Source organism: Sciurus vulgaris, assembly GCF_902686455.1.
Source record: "Sciurus vulgaris genome assembly, chromosome: 6".
In the NCBI taxonomy this organism is placed as follows: Eukaryota; Metazoa; Chordata; class Mammalia; order Rodentia; family Sciuridae; genus Sciurus; species Sciurus vulgaris.
In genome coordinates this window covers 141,511,427-141,536,724 of record NC_136466.1, presented here as the reverse complement: position 1 = coordinate 141,536,724, position 25,298 = coordinate 141,511,427, and the positions used below count along the sequence as shown (strand labels likewise).

At 38.4% G+C, this 25,298-nt stretch overlaps 1 protein-coding gene across 2 annotated transcripts; it reads left to right on the top strand.

The window, feature by feature from the left end:
- Positions 1 to 590: 590 nt before the first annotated feature.
- On the top strand, positions 591 to 25,018 carry IL7R (interleukin 7 receptor). 2 transcript variants are annotated; one of them, XM_079144465.1, is made up of 8 exons: positions 591 to 798; positions 4,688 to 4,838; positions 12,403 to 12,560; positions 16,657 to 16,814; positions 18,551 to 18,719; positions 19,975 to 20,068; positions 20,998 to 21,073; positions 21,478 to 25,018. In XM_079144465.1, exons 1-8 carry the CDS (start codon positions 717 to 719, stop codon positions 21,973 to 21,975), a joined length of 1,386 nt encoding a protein of 461 aa, XP_079000591.1. In that variant the 5' UTR covers positions 591 to 716; the 3' UTR covers positions 21,976 to 25,018. The 2 variants fall into 2 exon arrangements, with proteins under 2 accessions (XP_079000591.1, XP_079000592.1); XM_079144466.1 differs by lacking the exon at positions 19,975 to 20,068 and having other exon boundaries at positions 21,478 to 21,615.
- The last annotated feature ends 280 nt before the right edge of the window (positions 25,019 to 25,298 follow it).

Here is a 25,298-nt window from a genome sequence, read left to right as displayed (position 1 = left end):
TAGCAGAAAGTCAGCTGTAGACAATGGGCACAGGAGTGCAATTATGATCCAATGGTATGTTATTCACAACACAGGCATTAGGCCAAATTTGGTGTTGGGCCAAAAACAGGAGTTGGGTCATAATTCACCAACACCAGCCTTAAATTAATAATAATCAAATGCTTACTATGAGAAGTGAGGTACGGAGAAGTACTAGGGATACATGGAGAACAAAACAGAAAATCATATTCTTGGGAAACTTAGAGGTTAGCTTTTCAAAATAAAAACCACAAAAAATTATAAAGTGCAGAATCATCCTTTAAATCAAAACTCACCTCAAATAATCAATTGATTAGATTTGTGGGTTCAGATTTTTGAATTGTGATCCTTTTGACTGAGGATCACCTAGGTCTAGAGATCACTTGAGTCTGGACATGAAACCTACCACCTTATTCCGAAGGAAACATAGTGAATCTGGGCCTGCAAAGAATACCAGAGAGAAGCAGTTACTTGAAATGCCCTCCCTCTCTTTCTCTGTTTCCTCTGTCTCTGCTATCAGCAGCAGTACTTTTACTCAGACTTCCTGTTTCTAGCATTGGACTTCTTTTATGCTGTGTTTATACTTCCCCCTGTCTGTGGTTAAGCAAGTGCAGAGCTGTGGACCTCGACTCCCTCCTTCTCTCTCTCATTCATTTCTACACGCAGGCTCACACTTCAGCTCTCTCCGGTCTCTCAGAATGACAATTCTAAGTACAACTCTTGGTACAGTTTTCTATTTACTTCAAGTCGTTTCTGGAGAGAGTGGCTATGCAGAGAATGGTGAGTCATTTCTAACTTTTTTTAAGGATTTCGGATTATCTCTAGCCTATGCTTCAGGTTACTCAGTTCCCTAACAAACCTGAGCTGGGCACTGGGTTGGTAGGGAGTTCAAAAACATAACATGTCCTTTTGGTATGTTCTAACTACCGGCGTGGGGACAATACTGTGGGTGCCTTGTAAGGCTTCAGAATTGTCAAGAAGGAACGCATTTGAATCTCGAAATGCAGATCTTAAACGTTGATGTATGTGATGCCTCTGTTCTTAGAGTACTTCTGTAGATGCTTCACTTAGACTTGTCAGAGAATCTCTAAGGTGATTTTAGCTTGTCAGGAATTTGAACTGGATTTGTTGGGTTAGATTTTTTAAGAGTTTCCAAAAGCATATTTTTTCCCGATAAAATAATGTACTGAGACACTAGCTTTGTCTGCATTGACCAGTGCTATATCACCCAACACCTAAGTCAATGTCTAGAACATAGTAGTCATTCAATAAATGTGGGAATATTTCTTCAAAATATTTTGATTCACATGAGATTCTTAGTGAATAACTTAGAGATCTGAGTGTACTGTTTCATTGAAATTCCCATAACTGCCTCCATATTCAATAAATTAATCATATATAATAATATTCTTCATAATGTTAAAGAGCTCAGTACTTAGAAACAGATTTTAGCTACTTAATAAGTACATTGTAATTACAACAAAACTGTAGAGGAAATTGTCTGGCAACAGCAGAAACCACCCAGGAACTTGGGTCACCATTTTTTTTTCTCCCAATTAAACCCTTTCATTTTAAGAATTAAAAAGTATTTTCCTTACAGATAATATCAACACATCAGCCTAATGATTCAGTTATTTTTAGTCATATTTCCTTAGTCATGCTTCTTGGGCTTAGCTATTTTGAGTCAATTTACTTAGTAAAAGGATGGAAAACCCTTGCATTTTCTTATTAAGGGAATAGTCACAGGGGTGACATTTTCACAGTGTGACCAGTAATGAATCACTTTTTGAGGGTGATCATTATCCTGTGTTGAATGTTCCCTTGGGTTTGCACAGGGACAGATGAACATTGTGGAAACGTGAAGACTTTATTGTCCTTTGATGCAATATATTTCCACTATCTCTTCCTGGCGGCCATCTCTTTGTAAAAAAGAAATAAGAATGCTAATTAAAAGCTGAATTTTCACTTCAACATTTTAAATTTCAGATTTTTCATCCACCTACATGATCATATCAAAATACTTGCCAGGTTGGAATGTAAAGAATTCACAAAATCATCAGCTATTCTTTGTTGAAAGACAAGTTGGTTCTCTGGTAATCACAAGGATGATCAAGATAAGAAAGGATACTTTCACAGGTCCAAAGTATTTAAACTGTAAATCAACTAATTCCATTTAGTAGGAAGAAGTCTCTAAGTCTCACTACCTTGCCTATAATACATATTCCACAAAAAAAAAAAAAAACTTTCTATGCTTAGAAAATTTTAATATATATCCTGAGGTAATTATTTAATTATTAATAATATTAATATTTGAGCATTAAAGGAATACTAGATTAATTCCCTATTCAAAAGTTCTGTGTAATTTCAAAACCATAGTGATAACACCACTACCTTTTTTTAAAAAAGAATTCCAACTGTTTCTTGTATATTTTCAGAATCAGAATTCCAATTTTACCTTTCCATTACTTGTTTCTCAAAAAAAAAAAAAAAAATGGCACTAGTCACAGTTAACCCTTATTGAGTGTTCACAGGGTTCTAAATGTGGACAGATCCATTCAGTGACTCCTACAACATGCGTCTACATATCAGCACAGTGAGATTCAGGGAGGTTCAGTGACCTGACAGACGACCACAGCCACACAGACTAGACAGGCTTAAAATCACATCTGTCCATCAATGATCAATGACACCAAAAGTTTTAACTTTTACATACACTACTCTTACCTAAAAATTTACAATTCATACAAAGATCATTCTCTTTATCAAATACCATACAATTTTACAAGTCATTGAAGGGGATTTTTTTTTTCTTTTTTGGTTACAAAGCAATTCTACCCAATTAAAGAGCTAATGAGTTGTTTCCTAAAACAGTCACTGTAAGTGAAGGAAAAACTGTCAACTGTATGAGCAGTGATTTGCATATCATGTGACATTAAACAATAAACCCTCTTTGCCAGACTGGATGGCTAAGGTCAGTGGAAGTCCTGTTCCTGGTGCCTGGCATCTACTGGTATATGCTCTCTCTGGTTTATCTTGCATACTGAAAAAGTATGCACACAAAGCCGACCCCCAGGATGTCTGGATTCAAACAGTGACATATATTCTGTTGTACAGGAATAGTGGAAGGACCAAAGAGAAAAGACAGAGACAGTGTGAGAACTGCCTGGCAGGCAGGCTAAAACCACCCCGAGTCATTTCGTGTTGAAAGGGGTCAGCTCTTAGGGAAGAGATCTACATCTTAGAAATGAGAAATGAACATGGTTCATTGGAGTGCAAGACCTAAATGGTGAACCACCCTCACTACTTAGCACTGTCATCAGGAGGAGGACTATGTCCTGATGAAATGACATAGGATCCTTGCTGTTGTTAGAATCATGAACTGGACGGATTCTGGGAATTGTCAGAAAGGTGTATGCCTATGGTTGTGAGCAGTACCCCCAGCCCTTGTCTGGTTGGCTGTTGGAGATTAGTCCCTTTGATTGAACCCTCCTCTCATCCAAATGATTGGTCCATTCACAACCAGATTGTTAACTTTCCCACAGAGCTACTGGGCTATTTAGAAAGGGTATAGTTTGGATTGTCCATGACCTCTCACACTTAACTGTGGCTTCATTTTGGTATATTCTATATCAATTTTAAAGCCATAGAGGCATCAAATTTATAGCATTGAAGGAGTAAAACACCTGAAAGTGTCATAGACTCACACTTGACCACTCTGAGGATGACTTTGATAATTCTGGATTTCCTAAAGTCCTAGCTGGAGTATATTTTCTGGTAGATTTTTCTAGCCACACATTTCTATTCAATATTGTGAAATACTCATGCAAAATATCTATTGAATCCTAGGGTCTACTAACCAGCTTAAGAAATCAAATACTCTCTGACAGATTGTGCTTTCCAAAAGGAGTTTAAAAAAAATCCTTTGGTTCCCCACTTTCTTCCAGAATATTGCAAATATCTATAAGAAATAGTATCAAAAAGAAAATAATCTGTAAGAACAGAGGCAGTATGTGTAATAGGCACAGGATCTATCTTTTTCTAGTCACGTTTGTCTTGGTCAGTGGCTTAAGACAAGTTGCCTTAAATTGTCACACAATGTAAATGTCAATGCCACCTTTAGTTGGGATGCCTTTTGGCACAAGGAAAAGAAAACTTATAAAAGAATGGGCTTCTGAACATAAGATAGCTATCATCTTTTGTCATTTGAAAAAAAAATTCTTGAGAGGAAATAAATGAAGATCATAATAAAGTCAAAGATTAGATTAGGTTAACACATGAATTATGGGAATATAGTATCTCTTTTGTGACAAGGATTTCAGTGTAACAAACATAGCATAAGAAATACTAGTTTAAAAAAAAGAAATAGTCTGTTCAGTGCCTCCTCCTAGTTTTATAATACGCTAACCCTATGACTGAAATATTTATAAATATTTGGAAGTTATTAACTGTGAGGAACATTTTTTTGGTTAGAAAATGCTGCACATTGGAATTTTGTTTCTGTTTTGAAATGTTTATCTTGTGTTTGCCTTTGGAATTCCCTTGTTTAGATAAAATGTTATCACTCCTTCATGTCTGCCACAAAAGTCTGTCGTTTTATTAAGGTCATTCCAGATTTTAAGAAGATGCATTTATTTGCCTCATTAACAGCTGCATATTTATCCCTCCCCAGGAGACTTGGAAGATGCAGAGCCAGATGACAACTCACTCTTATTTTCATTCTCCTGCTACAGTCAGTTAGAAGTGGATGGACCCCTGCACTCACTAACCTGTGCTTTTGATGACCCAGACATCAACAGCACCAATCTGAAATTTGAAATTTGGTGAGAAATGTGGTTTCTATAGTACTTAGAAGGAAAATCCTCTCTCTCTTTCCGTGCATTCTTTTATTCCTTGGAAAACAAGGAATGTCTCACCCTTTGCCATCAAATATTAAAAGTCTAAGGAATTCCCAAAAGCCTCCTCAAGTGCCTTCCTTTCCTGACAAAGTGAGGCAAAGCAATGTTTACTTTTCATCTGTCAGGTCCCAAGACGGCAAGCAAATGACGCTATGGATCCTGGAGAGTCTATATTCCTTCCAAATTCACAGTAGAACTTAAATCCTGCTCCCTGTAGACTATTCCTTTCAACAAAATCTATTTGCCCAGTGAGAAGCCATCTAGTGTCTTCAGGTTGCTCCTTGCAGTGAAGTTACCTGGTTTCTAATCTCAAACCAGTACTTACTAATTTTTTGACCTGGAACAAGTTTTATAACTTATGTCAGCCTCAGTTTCACTGATAAACTAAGGTAACCCATCTCATAGGAAGGTGGTGATGGTCAAATAATCTAAAACACATAAAGCATTCAGAATAATCACTCAGAATATTATGAGTGACAGATTAGAAATTAAATCATAATTCTGTGAATATACACTTAAAACTTTCACCTCCTTGACACAGTTTGACTTCAGTGGTTCACTCAATGTAAATTTTGCAAAAGTCCATAAGAATAAGTTTGGCTCTTGGTTTCATAAGGCTTCAGGGAAAAGGCAAAGAAAAAAGAAAGCCTTTAGTTTGAAAGTAAGTAAGAGCTTAGGGGATTTAGTCTCCCCCTTCCCCAACAAGTCATCTCCTACTGTTGAGGGTTACTTTCTCTGGTGACTTGAAAAAACCACTCTAATGTGAAATTCTGACTTGTGGGCTACCTCCAAATTCATAACAGACGACCTCATTTTTAGCTTTCCAGTGAGGAAAGTAAGTCAAGATTCATCAGTAGTAAAAGAGAGTTTTTAAATCCATAGACTTAACTGATCCAATTACATTATTATATTGTGTGCTTGTATTAATGTGTAATGATGAATCCCACTATTATGTATAATTATATTACATCAATTAAAAAGTACTTCTGTAAAAAATCCACCCAAAATAAAAGTAAATAAAGACTAGAGGCAATCTCTTACCATATATACAGTCCAGATAAGCTCTGAATTTCACCTTACTTTAATTTATGGGTACTTCCTGTATCTATTTACACAGTCATTGGACGAATATGGTCACAGACTTGGAAAACCTTGGAGTATTATTCTTGGTCTGCCATTATTATTTCACTTCAAGAACCTACAAAGTCCAGAATCTGTGGCCACAACTAGACTGTGCTAAAACAGCCAAACAATTCATTCAAATAATGTGCTCATTTTTATGGTTAAAACACTCTCCCACACAGAGGTTTAACTGTGGGTACTCCAACCAGCTGGTTAGTGGGCTGCTGTGAACACCCTAATTTCTCTTGACCTGACGTAGGCTGACCTTCTTGTCCGCTTTCACTTATGGTGTCTGACCACTTCCTTGGCCACTTAAGCAAACCTGCCCACTTCCTTTAACAAGTCTCTTAATTTTGCCTGTCCGCAGCCTGAATTTTGGTTTTCCAATTGAATTCAGATATTGCAGTTGGAAAGGGATTATCTTAAGACCTGAATATGAAACAGTAAATAGGAACTCCTAAGTAAATTAAAATAGTTCTAGAAAAAGGCCATTTTTCTAAGCGGTATCTACACCTGTAGCAGATTTGTGCACCTCCAAGGTTCAGGACAGTCAATGAGATTCAGCTAAACAGTGGTTTCTGTTAATATAAATTTATAAAGAAGAAATAGGGATTTACTGACAATGGTACATGCTGTTGATGTTGTTTTACCCATGGAATTGTTGGCAGCTGCCAGGTGCCATCTTTCAGGGGGCAATGAGTTCACCACCTGCCCTGGATCTGGCCACTAGTTTTTACTTACTGCTCAGTGATCTGATCTCAGGGATGGGCTTCGGTTAACCAAGCTCACAGTGCTTAATTACCAGCATGCCAATTGACTACTTCACATTGATAGATACAACTCTCATAAAGATCTAAATATTCATACAGAGCTCAGAACCTATAGGAGTTGGTATTGGGGTAGAAGTTAAAGGGACTGAGAAGGTCAGTGGGTGGTATATTTATATATATCTACCTTCGCTGGGGTGAAGAGGAGGGTAGATCCTGAAAATGTTTTCATTCTCCCCAACTCTAGCCTGATCTCCCGTTCCTTGAATGAAAAAGCAGAGGCTCTAGAAAGAGGTGCCAAGGACAAAATTCCAATAGCAACACTGAACTAGTTGTGTGACAAGAGTCACTTGGGCTTTTTTATCATAAATATTGCCTTGCATTGGGATAAGGACTAAGTGTTTGCCCTGTGGCTGTGTCTGTAAATGGTACTTAATTTCTCAGTGTGGTTCTATTTTCATTAAAAATATGATCAAAAGGTTGTTCACATAGAAATAAGTATAAAATTTGTTGATATACGACTAGAGGTATTTGGTTCACATCTCCATGCGATCCATCCCCCCCGCATGGGGGATTTAATCTCAGTCCTGAAGTTAGGAGTCCTCTCATTTACTTTACTGGATTAGACTCCATAGTCATTTTCATTTGCACCCCTACTCTTTCCTGTGTGCATTATTATCACCGTCAGCTCTCACAAATCAATCTTACTTTCTTTATTTCCAGATTTTCAGGGCACCACAATCACTCCCACATACCGCCTACAATTACCACTTCAAATATGTTGCTGTTTGTTTTCATCAATTACCGCCACAGTGGCAGGCTGCACCTTGATCATCTAGGTTTAAGTAGTGCTATCTGCCAAGGATTGTTGATTTAGTCCTCTGTAAAATAAGCTATACAAACCCTCAGTGTTTTTGAGCTAGATTCTGTCTTTCAGGGCCAAGTGAAGAATGAAAGCAACAGGGTTTTGTTTTGTTTTCAATTTGCTTTTTAATGTTTTGCATGTAAATATCAGTTTGCACCAACAGAAGAAATGCATATACTGAACTATGCAAAACTGAAGGAGTTATAGGGCTGTGGAAGTGGGCTAAAAATCAGATTACATGGTCCCTAGTAGTCTCTCCCTACTTTCAGAGCAACAAGATTTGTTCAAGTCGATTAGGGTTGACATTCCCTTGGAAGGTCCTAGACGATCAAAGTCACCAGTCTATAGTGCTACTTTGACATTTGCTATATTCCTCAAACCCCACCACCACCCCAAATACCCTAGAATAAATCTATTCAATAGAAATATAATGCACTCCACAAATCTGTGAGCCACATCAGTAACTTAACATTTTTTGTAACCACATTTATAAAAAGGAAAAAGAAATAGGTTAAATCTTATTTTAACAATGTTTTATTGAGCCCAGTATGTTCAAAATACTGTGATTTCAAACTGTAATCAATATGAACAAAATATTGGTGAGATAATTTTATATTCTTTACATTCAATCTTCAAAATCTTGTATATAGTTTATACTCAGATCTCATTGCAATTTGAACTAACTATACTTCAAGTGTTGAAGAACCACAAATGAGGTAGTTGTTATTGTGCTGAATTATATAGCTCTATAGCTCTAGAACATTCCTAACTCAAGCAACGCATAGTTAACAATCAAGTAAATTGTTTTAAGGCTGGACATGGTGGCACACACCTATAATCCAAGAGACTCAGGAGGCTGAGGCAGTAGGATCACAAGTTCAAGACCAGCCTCAGCAACTTCATGAGACCCTAAGAAACTTAGCAAGACCCAGTTTTATAATAAAAAAATAAAAGGGCTGGGGATGTAACTCAGTGGCATAACTCCCCTGGAACCCTAGTACCACCCCCCAAAAAATTTTGCCAAGTAAATTGCTATCATTTTGTTAGACTGACTTGCATTGAGGAGGATTACTCACAGAGAAACTATTTCCTTCAATCACCTGAAATGCAGGTCAATAGCACTAAACACAGCAGCCTCTTCTGGGTTTATTTTGGCCTCTCAGCATGACTTTCCCTCCACATAGGGCAGCTTCAGGAGTTCAGACCCACTAAAGGTTCACTCAGTCACACTCACACGACAGCCACATGGCGATCCTTCCTTGCCCATTGCTCATTGATCTCATTCTCTGAAAAGTGGGAATGAGCTAAGAATATCATTTTAGATTCTTCTTAAATTCCCAAAACACCAGAAACCTGCTACAGATTTAGAATCTTGAGGTATAGAAGTTGATCTTTTGATATACATATTTATTATGAAATAATCACTGCTATTAAGCTAAATAATATATCTATAAACTCTCATTGTTACCATTCTCTTCTTTTATATGTATATTCTGGATGCAATTCTTTAGTCAGATATATAAATTACAGCCATTTTCTACTAGCTTGAAGCTTGTCATTTCACTTTCTTTTCCTTCGTGTGTGTGTGTGTGTGTGTGTGTGTGTGTGTGTGTGTGTGTAGTACTAGAAATTTAACCCAGGGATAATTTATCACTGAGTTACATCCCCAGACCTTCCTATTTTTTTTTATCTCGAGACAGGATCTCACTCTGTTACTGAAGCTGACTTGAAACATGTGATCCACCTGTCAGCCTCCCAAGTCACTAAGATTATAGATGTTCACCACCTGCCACGCTTTTCATTTCTTTTTTTTTAATTATTTTTTAATTTTTTAATTTTTTACATACTGCATTTTGATTCATTGTACACAAATGGGGTACATCATTTCGTTTCTATGGTTGTACATGATGTAGATTCACACCATTCATGTAATCATGCATGTACATAGGGTAATGATGTCTGTCTCATTCCACCATTTTTCATACCTACCCTCCCTCTCATTTCCTTGTACATAATCTAAAGTTCCTCCATTCTTCTCTCATCCCCCAACATCCATCCCCATTGTATATCATCATCCACTTAGGGAAAACATTCAGCCTTTGGTTTTTTGGGCTTGGCTTATTTCACTTAGTATGATATTCTCCAATTCCATCCATTTATTTGCAAATGCCATAATTTTAATAGGCAAAATTTTTTATTTTCATAAAATCCAGTATCTTTTTCTTTTCTGTTTAATGTTTTTTGTATCCTCACTACTGCCAAGATTGGAAAGGTATTTTCTTTTGTTTTTTTCTAAGTATTTTAGTTTTAGCCTTCACCTATAGGTGTATCTTCCATGTGTAATTGTGTGGAACTAAGGTTCATATTTTCTATACATTTATTTGGTTATTTCAGGGCAACTTGCTGAAAAGACTTTTTCTTCTCCCTTTGAATTTTTTGGGTTCCTATATTCAAAATCAATTAACACTTATACTTGAGTGTATGGGTCTATTTTAAACTCTCCATTCTTTCTACTGATAAGTTTATCTATCTTTATGTCAGTAGTACATTGTTCTGATTATAACAGATATTTTAGTAAGTTTGAATCCAGTGCTCTGAGTCATCCATACGGGTTTTTCATTTTTACTTTGGCTTTTCTAGTTTATGGTATTTCCACATGTTTTAGAATCAACTTATTAATATTTTAAAATTCTTTCTAAGATGTTCATTAATATCATATAGACCCATTTGGGGAAAATTCTATTTTATCAATTTTGAATTTGCTAACCCATCATCATAGCTCCCCATTCACTAGGTTTTATATAATATCTCTCACCAATCTTGTAATTTTTCATGGAAAAACCTAGAAAAACTCTTATAAATTTTTTCCAAAATATTTTATGGTTTCATTGCCATTATAAATGTAACTGTCATTTTAAACTTCATTCTCCAATTATTTGATGCTCACCTATAGAAACAGAGTTAACTTTAGTCTAATGGCCTTTATGAATTTATTAGTCCCTATAGTTGTATTGGAGGTTCTTCATAGTTTTAAATGTGAACAAATAGGCTTTGGGCTAATAAAAGAAGTATTCTTTTCCTTTCTTTTTTTAACTTTTTTTAAAGCTGTTGATGGACCTTTTTTTCTTTTTTATTTATTTGTATGTGTTGCTGAGAATCAAACCCAGTGCTTCATGCATGCATGGTAGGTAAGTGCTCTACCACTGAGCAACAACCTCAGCCCCTATTTTTTTCCTAATTAGAATAGTTTTTGTTTGGTTCTCTTGTCTTATGAACTGGCTACAACCTCTGATATGTTATTAAAAAGAAATTTAGAAAGGGGATCTCTATCTCTTGTCCTGATATAAGGAGAATAATTAATGTTCACAATTTCACCATTATATATGCTATGAAGTACAGATTTTTTTGAATATGCCCTTTACTTGATTGAGAAAGTGACCTTCTATTCCTTGGTGGCTGAGAGTTTTGCCATGAATGAATGTTGAATTTTTTTCAAATACATTTTCTTCATCAGTTGAAGATGAACAGATTATTTTTTTCTTTTACTTTGTTAATAGAGTAAGCTATATTATTTGATCTGTGAATATTGAACCTATTTTGGTTTCCAGGGAAACACCCCTACTTGGCCATAATGTGTTAATATCGATATATGTTAATATTTTCTTGAGGAATTTTACATACACATTTTTGAGGTATATTTGTCTATAGATTTATTTTTGTATATTTTTGACAGGTTTTGATACCGTGGTTCAGCTAGCGTCATAAAGTAAGTTGATTTTTAAAAATTGCCTTAGACAATTTGTTATTGTCTATTGTAAATTGTTTCCACAATTTGCCTACTTTTAACACACAGGAAGAACACCTCTATTTTCTGGAAGAATTTTTGTAACACTGGCACTATTTCTTTCTCATACACTTGATTGAATTCACCAGCCTATACCCAAAAAGCACAGAGGTTTTTGTAGGGAAGTTTATTAATAATAAGTATAATTTCTTCAAATATAGAACTTCAAATAGAACTATTCAGATCAATTTATATGTGTCAGTTTTACTAACTTGTATTTGTAAGAATTTTTACTATATCAAAGTTATTACATGTATTGGCATAAATTTTTAAATTTTCTTTTTATACTTCATGACCTATAGTGATAACTCCTTTCTAGATACCAGTTGTCTATCTTTGTTTTTTGTTCTTGATCTGTTTTGTTTAGGGTTCATCAATCAAAATTACCTACAAAAATCCCTTCAGGTACACATTAAGTATATGTGGTTTTATGTCTATAACTCTTCAGACTATTGTAGTATTTCCTTTAACTTCCCTTATTTTTATTCTCTTGGTCAATGTTTCTCAGCCCTTACTTCAATTTATTTCTAGAAGACATCCAAAAAGCAATTACAATGCTACCTTAAAAAACTGTTTATTTTTCAATGATCAATTATAAAAATACTGGAATTGTCTTTAATTTCCACGAGCGTAGTTGGACTATTTCAGGCACATCTGCATCTAGTGTCTGAATAAATCATTGAGTATGGCAGCAGTAAATCATTGATGGTGGGAGGAAGCCACACCATTTTAGTTCATTCTTTTTCTCTCTTGAACATGCACTCACCCACCCATGTCCCTCTCTCTATAGGGAAGCTGAAGTCATACAACTGAAACGTACTTGCAATGTTATTCTCTTTTGTACACAAATTTCTACCTGGATCAACACAGATTTCCTTTTTGTTTGCACAGTCATTCCCTTGTGGGGACAGATTGCCTGAATTTGAATAAACTACAAGACATATACTTCATCAAGACCAAGAAGTTTTTACTTATTGGCGACAGTGATATATGTGTGAAGCTTGGAGAAAAAAATTTAATTTGCCAGAAAGTGGACATAGTCACTATAGGTAAGTGGTTGTGTATGGGAGGATGCCTGTCATTTGTTGGATACCTGTAGACACTGGTTTGCGCTTCCTGTGTGTTAAAAGTAGAGCAATTGTGGAGGTGATTTATAATAGACAATAGCAAATTCTTGAAGGCAATTTTTTAAATACATGAAAACTTTGACACTTATACAAATTTCTTCTTTGAGAGAATCCTGAGGATCTTCAAGCTGAGCTGTGAAAGGGTGTTTGATGCCCAGAATTGAAGGAAGAGAAAATCAATATGTAGAGTATGTGACTGAGCCTCCTGTTTTCTACCCACACATGTCCTTTCCTTCCTCACCTTGTCTTCTCCTGACTGCCTGTAGTATTCTCTCTATAGTCACACGATATTCTTCATGTGTTTTGCTAAGAAACACATTGTATCCCATCTATTTTTAAAAGTAAATATGCCTTCCATGTTAGCCATAGTTCTCCAATGGTAAGAGAACCAATAAGGAGATAGATAAATGATAGATAAGTGATTGATTGATAGATAATAAGACACAGATTTATTTTAAGAGTTGACTTATGTAATTGTGGAGGCTGGTAAATCTGATATCTGCGGGCCAAACCAGAAGACTGGGAATCCAGGTCAAGGGCACATGTTACAGTCTTGAGTTCAAATTCTACAGAGCAGAAAACTCAAGCAGATTTTTCTGCTACGTTGTGTTCTTGAGACAGACTTGCTTCTTCTTCAAGAAACCTCAGTATTTATTCTTAATGCCTTCTACTGATTGAAAGACCCCTATCACATTATGGTAGGTAATCTGCATCACTCAAATCTTGTCTTTTAAAAGACACCTTTAGTTGGTATTTGACCAAAAACTGAGCACCACAGCCCAGCCAAGGTGATGTGTAAAATAGCATACCTTCATAAGATAGTTATTGAGAAGGAAAGCATGACCAACTCTGATTTGACATAAAATGCGTATATTACATTTTGCTAAAAATGAATAATTTGAGTAAAATTGCAATTTGAATTGGTGCAATGGAAAATTAACTGTATTCCTATCTCTGGGAATTTATAAGTGAAACTAAATATATTACATACACACACACACACACTCACACACACACACACAATATATGGGTTAAAATGTTCCAAATGATTGAAGAGATACACCCTTTTTCTGAATTTAAATACTATAGTTATTTCCCTGTCCTCAGGTACCCTTCACCACCAAAAGGAAAATCAAAAGAGAGCAACACTCATTAGAGACAAGGAAGACTGAGAAACCTAGCTCAGCTTTATTTCAATAAGATGGCAAAATAAATATTCAAAGCGTAAGTTCCATAAGTGTGAGCAGTTATTGGGGGGTAGGGGAGCAAATACAGTGATAAAGAAACTTTAGTAGATAATTGTGCATGTTGGTCAGACAGTAACATTGGCCACACCAGCATGAGTACTGTCTAAAGCGAGGATGCCAACAGGACATCTCTAAGTTAGAGTGTGAGCCAGCTGGGTCATTTGGAGATCAAACTTCTATGTATGGATATTCAATTTGTGCAGTGCACAATGGCACCATATTTAAAGGTTCACCATTTAAGTGCCAAATGTGGGTGGACAGAGAAGACAGAGATTCTTGCTCTTGGGACAGAGTGCTCGACACCAAGGCAGAGCTCATTCTTACACAAACCCATGCCAGCACCCACACCCCCGCAAGCACTTAAAGATTCACAGCAACCCACAGGCTCCAGTTGACCCACTGCCACATTCAGATCCAAATCTCATGTGCCCAGTGCAAATGAGGTCCACACTCTGCACACCCTAACAGCAGACTGCAATCCCGACAAGTCTCATCTGCAGAGAAACGGGGGGTTTGATAGGTATACTGCTAACTCAGGGTCCTGAGGAAGGGTTGGTGTGTCTCTAGGGGCTTTAGAAAGTACTCCTGGGCAAGCAGGAAGAGAAATAGTGGAGACACCTCTCCCTGCATCGTCTTCTCCTAGTTCTCACTTTGACATTTCAGTTTTGAATTTAAACTGAATGCTCCTGATTAAACCCTCGAGCCAGAGCTCCCCTGTGACCGCCAGCTGCCTGTCTTCCTTCCTGTCCTTCCCTTCCTTTAGGTGTCCCCTGCTGACTAAGGGGCAACATTCTGCCTCCCACTGTGCTTGGCAGGGTAGAATGACATGATTGTCCAGATTGTACAAGAATATCTTAATTTTCTTTAAATGTTGCTTGAGAATGAACATCTTTTTCCTAATTTGGTCAAAGATTCATTGAGGCTAAAGGAAAAACGGTCTGGAGAGCTCTGGACATCATACAATGAGAAACCAAAGCCGAAGAAAGAGTGAGTCTCAGAAGCAGCCAGAATTGGATTTACATCTTATTAAACCATTTAACAGGGGCTAGAACTTAATTAGTCTTCCTGATATTCAGTTTCCCCATGAATACAGTGGTGCTAAGCAGCTGTTGTTTGAAGACAGCTTAAGCAAATCACTCAGCACTTAGTAGGAGTATAATTAATATTCATTCTGTTCTTCCCTGAGCGGCTCAATTATTGTTGAGAGTCCTTGGGCGACAGTGACCAACAGGGCCCTAGTCTCAGAAACTTTTACTGAGAATGTGAATAAAAGGCAGGGATAAGAGGGTCACAGGGATCCTCTGTGGGGCTGTTTCTCTGCACACACTTTATTTCCTCCTGCGTCCATCTGGGTCATCTTCACTTTACATATTATAGATATGGGTTAAAAATAAGTTCCCTTTCTCCAAAAAAAAAAAAAAAAAAAAAACCCAGAGTAAAGAAGAAGCCTTTTTTTTTTTTTTTAGTACCTCTAGGGCAATGGAGTCAGTCACCACAGTACCACAAGTGAATACGGTACCTGGGCCAAACTCCACCAGAAGGATTTATGTGATTGGACCAGGAGACTGGCTTAACAAAACTGGCTCAGGTAGCTCCAGGTCAGCCTATTGAGTGATAGCACACGCCTGCTCATTAACAAGAGGACCTGACATCAGTCATTCAGGAGTAGTGGCCCCATCCTGGGAAAACTGAATTCCCAGACTATAAAAAAAAGAGTAACCAGGACAAGACAGGGCAGCCCCAGATCAAAGAAGAGGAGGCGGTCCAATGCTGATGCTTTCCTAAGAAGCCAACACCTGCACAGCACATTTGATCTTAAAAACATACTTGTGAGGAGAGGCAGGCAGAAGGAAGAGGCCCAAGAGGAGTTCAGAGTTAGTGCAGCTGGGACTGACAGGGAAGACAGTCTGAGGCCACTCTAGAGTTACAAGCAAGGGCCAGAATGCAGATACTTCACTTCCGAGTAGCCGACAGGAAGTGCTAAAGTCTCAGCCATATCCTGGTTTTACTGGAAGAATGAAGGCTCAAAGTTCAAAGACTTCTTGCTTGGGGATAGTTAGTAACAAGTTCTCTGATATTCCAAAGGTAAAGAGAATATGTTTTGGTATAAAATTTGCACTAGAGGCTGTAACAAGTATGTCCCCAAAGATATGATATGTGACACCCCTAAGTTTATTGCTTACAGACATCAGAGGCAAAATGGTATTTCTAACTTGTGGATGGTACTCCTCTAAACTATACCATCTTGAACATACAGAACAAACGACTGGAAAGGGATGCACATAGGAATCACACAGGGGAGGGCGGGAGTGCTTCCAGACCAGGACTGGAGCTGGGGCTGTCACTTCCACTCATCACTCGGATCACACCGCCACAAGGGTAGCTGGGAAATACAGTCTGGATTTGAACCCAGGAAAGAGAAGAGGTGGTTTTAATTAGTTACCTAGTTACTGACCCACAAATGGTCCAAATGATTTTCAGTGTAGATCAACTTTTAAATGGTTATTATTGGGCTGGATGTGATGGTGCACACTTGCAATCCCAGCATCTCAGGAGGCAGAAGGATTGCAAGTTCAAGGACAGCCTCAGCAACTTCAGGAGGCCCTAAGCAACTTAGTGAGACCCTGTCTCAAAATCAAATATAAAAGTGGCTGGGGATGTGGCTTGATGGTTAAGTGTCCCTGGGTTCAATCCCTGGTTCCATATGAACATATGACCATTATTTCTTTGATGACTCTATAGACAGACTTCATTTCTTTTATCATTCCCAGTTAAACCTGAGGCTCCTTTTGACATAGAAGTCATCTATCGTGAGGAAGCTAATGACTTTGTGGTGACATTTAATACATCGCACTTGCAAAAGAAGTATGTAAACCAATTAATGCATGACATAGCCTACCGCCAGGAAAAAGATGAAAAGGATTGGATGGTATGTAGATCAATCATGTTTGCACAATAAAAACTTCTAAATGTTATATATTTTATTGTCCCAGAACTGCATTTGCCCTGGAGAAGCTTAATAATTTTGTTTTCAGAAAGTCCCCTTTACTGAAAGAAGCTCCCAATATTGTGTCAGTTGGGACCCCATAGGCATGCATCCTTCCTGGCCTATCCTGATCTAGTTCTGATTTTTTTTCCCCTTACTCTAGTTTTTGTCTTTTAATGTTTCTAACTCAGTTAGGTAACATAGATAGAGACCAAACTGATCCTCACTATTCAAAGCGGTCAAAGTGTCATGCCTAGTACCACATTCTGAAGCAAAACACTCTTTTGGGTAGTTAGCAAGAAGATCTGGCCACAATTTGGTTGGGGGATTTGTGGGGCAACCTGAGGTAAAGAGGAGAAGGACAGATTCATCTCCATTTTGTTTTTATTGTAAAGCCTGAGGTTTTAGTCATTGAACTTCCTATTCACTCTTTATAATCTGGATGGTTTAGTCTCTTTCTTCATGGTTTTCTGAGATTGGAATGATCTGGCTGTCCCTGAAATCTGTAGTGGAAAGGAGGTGGAAGAAATGTAGAGGATTCCAGGTATCAGGTTTCTCTTAACCCACTACCTGAGGATGGCCTCTCTTTCTGGGGACTAAAAGAATGCCTACTTATTCCCACTGCCCTCTTGGCTCAAGCCAGGATCACCCTTGTCTGTTTGCAGTATGCAAATAAGATTGCAGAAGGAAACTCCCTGCCCCAAACCCTGGCCCCCTTCTCTTATCTACCCCACACACATATAGAGGGACTGAATGACCTTAAACCTACTGCTTTCCATTATTTATCTAAAAATTGTACCAATGGAAAGAAAATATTGTGGAGAAAGGAAGAATTTTGAATAAATACTCCCAAGACAATCAGTTTGCTATCTGGGAAAAAAAAATAAGTCAAAAGTCTACCCTCCACCATAGACTTATTTATGTCAACACACACAATGATAAAAATTATAAGGCAAATTAAAAATTAGGATTGCATTACCATATCTACAGCTGATGTATCCTTAATATCTATATAAAGAGCTCTTATAAATCATTTGGAAAGAGACAAATATCACCCAAGAAAAATCAGTAAAAAACTTAGAAAATTTTCATATATAAGAAAAATGTAAATTTAGTAAATATAGGAAAACTAATCAAATATATGTAAATGTAAATAACAATGAAATATGACTTTCAATCAAATTTTTCCTTTCCTTCATTTTTCTTTCCTTAAGGATAATACAGAGGGTTGGGGAAATTATTGCCTCTGTTTTCCTATTCAAGATGTAAAATACTATCTTCCTGAAAGGAAATTATTCTTGTCACTAAACTACCCTTTCATCTCCCCTTGCCACATGAAAGGGGAAAGAGAGGGAAAGAAGATACTGAAGTGTGAGAAGGAGATGGGACCCTGGGAGCGACCTACCTCTTCCCAAACTCGGAAACCTAAGTCACCTGCATAAAGAGCTATTCCATCCTTGTTCTCTTTGGCCACTCATGCATCATTTATGAGCTCACCATCTCTGCCCCTAATTCTGCTGCTGATCCCGCTATATATTTAAGTTCCTTATTTTAACAAATATGAGAGAACCTTGAGAGGGGGCCTATTTGACTCAAGGAGTTGAATCTGAAGTGATTTGAAAGATCTAGGCAACACCTCTTTTTCCATCCTAAAAATGTATTGGCATTTTTCTCCTTAGCACGTGAACTCATCCAACACAAAGTTGACACTCCTGCAGAGAAAGCTGCAACCTGATGCAATGTATGAGATTAAAGTCCGATCCATCCCGTATAGCGAGTATTTTCAAGGCTTCTGGAGTGAGTGGAGTCCAAGTTCCCACTTCAGAACTCCAGAAATCAATCGTGCAGGTGAGGATGGCTGCAGAGTCCTCACCCCCTACAATGCTCTGTGCGTCCAAGTGTTGGAGAGAAAGTGAAATGGAGGTTGGTGCAGATAACCAAAAGTCAGGGCTCCCCAGAGGGTGTCCTTTCACTTTCTTTGCCCCTTCTATGACAAATCAGGGAACAGTGGGAACTGGGTCCTTAGTAGCTGATAACGGGTGTGGCTTGTCTTGATGCTACTACCTTGGGTGTTTCTGAGAGCTCCTGACATTTCTGAACAAAATACCTACTTACCAACTCTCATTTACCAATTTTGGCTGGAATTCCAATGGCTGGTGTTTCAGTCATTTTGCTGCTGTGACCAAAAGATCTGACCAGAACAATTTTAATGGAGGAAAAGTTTATTTGAGAGCTCACAGTTTCAGAGATTTTTGTCCATAGAAGGCCGGCTCCAATCCTCAGGGCTCCAGGTGAGGCAGGACATCATGGTGGAAGAGTGTGGGAAGAGTGTGGAAGAAGAAGCTCACATGGTGATCCCTATGATCTTCCTAGCAAAGAGAAAGAATCCACTTGCCAGATACAAATACATACTCAAAGCCATGCCCCAATTCCCACCTCCTCCAGCCACACCCTACCACTTCAGTTACCACTCAGTTAATCCCTATCATGGAAAGGGTTAAGACTCTTACAACCCAACCATTTCTCCTCTAAACCTTCTTGCGTTGTCTCATAGTCTCTCTAAGACCCCTCTAGGGAAAACTTTGCCTAAGGCAGGTAGGCAGGACAGTTAAGCTGTCTCACATCTCCTTTTCCAAAATAGCACAGATGCCCTCAGGATCTAGGAGGTAATAATGATCAGAAGAGCCAGAGAACTTGACGCAGGAAGGTGTCCAATGCACCCACACAGAACTTCCATTTGGGAGGTTGGGAGAGCTATTATACTAAATCAGCTGCCATCTTTCCTCCGGAACTTGTTGCACCTGCAGGGTGACATTTATCTCATCTCTCCCTGCTTTGTCTTCTTTCCCCTGGTGGTGGGCATCAGGAAAAAGTGGTGGTACCTTTGATGCTAGATCACTTTTACATTTCAAGTGACTAGTGTTCTTTCCCTGGTCGTCCAAGTTTGTGCCACATAAACCAGGTATATCAACCTGTTCCCTAAAGAATGACTTTCAAGAAATAATAAACAAGCCCATGTTACTAAATAAACTCAAAGCATCCTGAAAGCCTATCCCACTGCATGCTTACTGAATATTCACTTTTTTCTATTCTCCCGTTTCAGGGGAGATGAATCCTGTTTTACTGACTATCAGCATTGTGAGTTTTATCTCTGTGGTTCTGTTGGTCATCTTAGCCTGTGTGTTATGGGAAAAAAGGTAACTTTCTCTCACTAATCAAGAGGGTGATTATGTGGGATCCTGGACAATCAGAACTTGAATGCCACTTATTATTGAGAATAACTGCAGAAAAAAATCAGAAATAATAATACCCCATATCCTATTCCATTTACAGGTGATAGTAAATTTCCACAGTTGATTGCATAAGAGGCAAAAATACATAAATTGGTCATAAGGCAAGCTCTTTTCCCAAAATAAGAAATCTTTCACCAGTGATTCCCAACTCTTTCCTCCAAGGTCTCCTAAAAAAGCGTAAAGCCATCAACCCTGGCCCTGACTTTCCACACACAAATTCATGGAACTTTTGTATTCCACCCTATGAAAGAGTCATGGTTGTTTAATCATAAAAAAATGATTTTTAAAATATGCTTGGGTTCTCACTTAATGTTCTGGAAGATGCCCTCAACTTAGGGGCACATATCCTGGGATTACAAATACTCTGATGTGAAAAGCACTGCTTTAAAGCAATTTCCCTGAGTAACTGAGAATGTATCCCCACTTCCACAAAATTTAGGGCAAAGAAGTTACTGCCAGTAAAGAGAAGGAATAAGATGGCAACTTTTGTATTGGGAGTAAATTATCAGGTCAAATTTCCGTCCCATAACTACATTGAAACTACCTCGTTGCTAACCTTATTCTTCCTCCCCTCTGGGCTCTTTTCCAGAGGTCTATCATAGTCATGTCCTGTTCATAGAGTATCTTAATAACAATGATCTCTGATCCAACCCCTCCCTGGATTGATAAAGTATGAGGCTCAGAGGAAGCAAGTCACTTGTCCATGGTCACTCAAAAATTATGGCATAATTATAAAACCACTCTTCTGATTCCTGGCTCAGAATAAATAGAAAGACCAATTGCATCTTCTCCCTCTGCCATTCATTTTATTTCTCAATGTCCTCTGATTTCAGGATTAAGCCTATGGTATGGCCCAGTCTTCCTGATCATAAGAAGACTCTGGAGCAACTGTGTAAGAAACCAAAAAAGGTAAGCTCTTTTGGTACTCAAAGAAGCACAATGTTAGTGGCATCCCGTAGTTGAGAATGATTTTCCAGGAAAAAATCATATCTGAACCTCCACTTTTGGTCTTTAATCATCCCATATGGTTCCTTCTAAGATCCTAAGTGAGCTCTCTGGAGGTAGGGAATTGAAATGAACTACACGTCTCAGAATTTGCAAGATCCTCAGGGTTGCAGGGCACCACCCATGGCCAGTCCAATCCCAAAGTGTCACAGTGTCTCCAGAATCAGAGTCAACTGAAGAACATCTGGGCAGTTTTCTGACATTCCCTGGCTAACCTGTCAAAAAGTCCTTTAGACCTTTCTCTGAATTGATCATTTGGTGGTACACCACTCTGTGCCATCCTAATGCCTCTCTCCTTTTCTGTGCAGAATTTGAATGTGAGTTTCAATCCTGAAAGCTTTTTGGACTGTCAGATTCATGAGGTGGATGGCATTCAATCAAGAGATGAAGTAGAAGGTTTTCTGCAGAGTACTCTTCCTCCACAGGAGTCTGAGCAGCAGGGACTTGGCAGGGATGGGCATGGTCCCAACCGGCCCTCTGACATTACAGCCATCACCCCAGAAACTTTCAGAGGAGATTCATCCCTCAGATGCCTGGCTGGGAATGTCAACGCATGTGCTGCCCCATTACTCCCTTCCTCCAGGTCCTCAGACTGTAGGGAGGGTGGCAAGAATGGGCCTCCCATGTACCAGGGTTTGTTTCTTAGCCCTGGAACTGCAAACAGCACCCTGCCTCCACCGTTTCCTCTCCAATCAGAAATCCTGACATTGAACCCAGTTGCTCAGGCACAGCACATCGTCACTTCCCTAGGACCAAATCAAGAAGAAGCCTATGTCACCATGTCCAGTTTTTACAAAAACCAATGAAGAGTAAGAAACCCAAGACTGACAACGATGTCTGGGAGGGGAAGTCAAGAGTTCGTACTCCCCCTCATGGCATGAAGAGAACAAAATGAATGTAACCCCACCTACATCATCCACAGAATTTTGAGACATCACTTTGACCTAATGATTCATAGCCTTCAACATGAGCCAAGAACATTCTGCTTCTACCATGTTGATTCAGTAATAAGGTTTCAGGTGACCCAATGAATTAACATTTAAGGGGAAAAAACAGGAAAGGATGGAGAGGCAAGAGAGACATGAAAGAAGGAAGGAAGGAAGGATGAATAGAAGGAAGGAAGGAAGGAAGGAAGGAAGGAAGGAAGGAAGGAAGGAAGGAAGGAAGGAAGGAAGGAAGGGATATAGTACTATTATTGGTTACTATGCTACTATATATCCAGTGCTGCACTAAGTGTCCTGCACATCTTGTCTCACTTCATCCTCACAATAATCCTGAGGTGGGGTACAATTATTATTATTATTCCCTTTTTTGTTAATTGGAAAAATTGAAAATGCAGGATTTACATAACTTGTCTAAGTTACCCACTCAGTTGGGGGAGAGAAGGCTGGAACCTAGGTCTGATGCAGTCTCCCTGAGCCACAAGCCTTTCTCTTAACTAAGGATTACTCTGTTCTTGGGTGCAAACCTCACTAATAACTGGGTGACTATTTAATTTATTATCCAATATGGGTCACTTTTGAAAGTGAAAGGGAAAGTTATTAAATAATCACTCCAGAACAATAAGCATAAACTGGAGCTGTCCAGACAAAGGTAGGCCTATGATCACCTTCATGTAAAATGTTTCTGAGGAAGAAAGTGGGGAACACATGTGAACTACCATGGCCAGTCATGTCAAAACAAGGAAAGAAGGCAAGAGAAAGTTGCCACGCCCATTGGATTTTTGTCTTTCTGAAAATGATATCAAGAGGGAATTGACTTGAAACCCAGAATTCTAATGTTCATTATCAAGGACATGATCCTCTTTCTGCCACCACCAACTCCATCTATCCAAGATGGCAGAAGAACTGGCCCTGGACAGTAGGATGTTTGACCACTGAGTTGGGAATGACTCCTCCTCTGTGTGTAGACCCTGCCCAAACTGTTTCCAGTTCTACAGCTCTGGATGTTGCCAAGAACTTCAGAGGGAAGAGGGTCCCCACTGTGGCTATGTCCTTGAACAAACAGAGTAGAGTGAAATGTGAACATTTGACATCCATTCTCTTTTCTTTCTTGGTCTAGATAAATTTCTCACAATCAGCTCAAACCAAATCAAGGAAGCTGAACAATGTCAACAAACTCCTCTCCCACAGGCCCCTGACCCTGTCTATGGAATCACACAAGACAGAGGCATCACCAGGAAGTGAAGGACCAGTTCGGGGTTTTGTTTGGGATTTATTGTTGTTTGTGTTTTGAATTTTCTTCTTTGTTCTGTTTGTATTTTGTTTAGGAAGACTAAGAGTTTTTTTTTTTTTTTTTTTTTAATTTTTGTGTTTGTTCTGTGCTGTCTGGAAAGGGGATTTTAGGTGGTGGACTAATGAACCCTATCTATTGACTATTAACTGATCTTACTATTGACCTACCAATAATCAAAACATCTTATTCTTCTAATGACTGTTTTACCTTCCAAAGCGCTTTCCTCTGAATCAGTAGGAATGAACACCGTACCATAAATACCATGGCCATTTAGTTTTGAGTAATGTTTCTATGGTTTTCAAAGCAGTTCAATAAGCATTCACTTTCCACTCCTTGACAAGCATTTATAGAAAGCCTGCTGTGTACTGAGTGTTAGGTACAGGAGCTCTGAGGACACATAAGGATGGGACCTTGTCTCATAGGATGCAAAATTTAACAAAGGTGACAGCTTGTAAGCAAACAATTATTTGCAGAATACTGTAACAGAAACAGGTTGGAAGCACCCTATTGGGGACAGGGAAAATTCTACCAAAATGACATATATCTGCATGGAATAAAAGTAGAATCTGTCTAGTGTTTGAAGAGCAAAAGATGTTTCCATCAGGTGGGTAGGTGATATTTACACTTTGCAAACGTGGAAGCTGAGCCTGAAAGAGGAGGTCACACAAAATCTTATGCCAACCTTGATCTCTGATACCTTATCCTCAAAGATTCTTTAAAGGATTTATAGTTATAATCTTTTGCTTATGGGAAAATTGGGACAGAATAGATAAGCCACTCTACCTTGCATGTTAAGTCAGGACTAGGGACCATAATTTTGTATCCCTAATGTAAATAGACAATCTCTTCAAGAAAGGAAAAGAACCTGTAGCAAACCCTCAAACTCCTTCTCCAGCTATAAAACCCTCTGTTTCCATGTTGTTTGGTGTTTTGTTATCATTTGCATTTAATGTGCTTCTCTCTGTTATTGAAGGCATTGAAAATCCACATATTATATAATCATAACTGCTGCTAATGCTTGATTATATACTCAGGGACAATATATAATGTTAGATTGCTGATTGGTTTTGCCCAGCCCCCTCTTACAAAAGAAACCAGTCAGAGACAATGTATAAATCAGAAAGTCAACTGCCAGTTCTATATAGCATAAAAGGAAAAAACAACCGAGAGACAGACAACTGATCTGATCAAGCATGGGTCCAAAGTACCCTGGATTATTCAATCTATTTTCTACAAGCTTTTGTTTCTCTCTGTTCAGTATGGTTTCCATGGGAATTTGATTCAGAAAATCCAAGTATGGGCTATTTCAGACGTGTGTACTTACTTGTGTTTTCTTAGCTCTTCTGAAAGTGCTGCAAGACTTGGAACTGGTCAAGAAAATGGTGAGAACATATGACAGGGAGCCTGGAAATGATACCAGTCAGATGGCATTTTTACCAACTTAGTGGTTTTTCTTTGGGATTATTAAAAATATCCATTATTCACTACAGCGAAGGTCTCTGATTTGACAGTTTATTTTCAAAGGCATTACTAACATTTTGTAGAGCTGCTACATATATATATGGAGGGGTGTGTGTTACCATCTTATATTAAATTAAATGCTATGGAACTCTTCATGACTGTACTGTGTTCTGTAAAAACTGTAGATAGAGAAATATCCAGAGTGAACCACAGATCTCCTAAGACACTGGAAACATTCTGTCATTTGCTGTCATTTTATGGGTTTGGATTTCCAGAGAAATATTGTTTTAATCAATTAATTGCTAAGTAATAATTAACAGCAATTTGTTGAGGACTCACTCTGCACTGCTCTACACTCTGCTGCACACTGGGGTTAGAGAGATGAAGTGGGACACAATTGCATTTACATGCAAATTCACAGTTACATTTGACA

Excerpts from the sequence above, each read along its gene's own strand:
- IL7R (XM_079144465.1), top strand. The coding sequence starts at position 717 with ATGACAATTCTAAGTACAACTCTTGGTACAGTTTTCTATTTACTTCAA. Across the intron at positions 16,815-18,550 it reads AAGATGAAAAGGATTGGATG|CACGTGAACTCATCCAACAC; the intron begins GTATGTAGATCA and ends TTTTCTCCTTAG. Across the intron at positions 21,074-21,477 it reads TGTGTAAGAAACCAAAAAAG|AATTTGAATGTGAGTTTCAA; the intron begins GTAAGCTCTTTT and ends TTTTCTGTGCAG.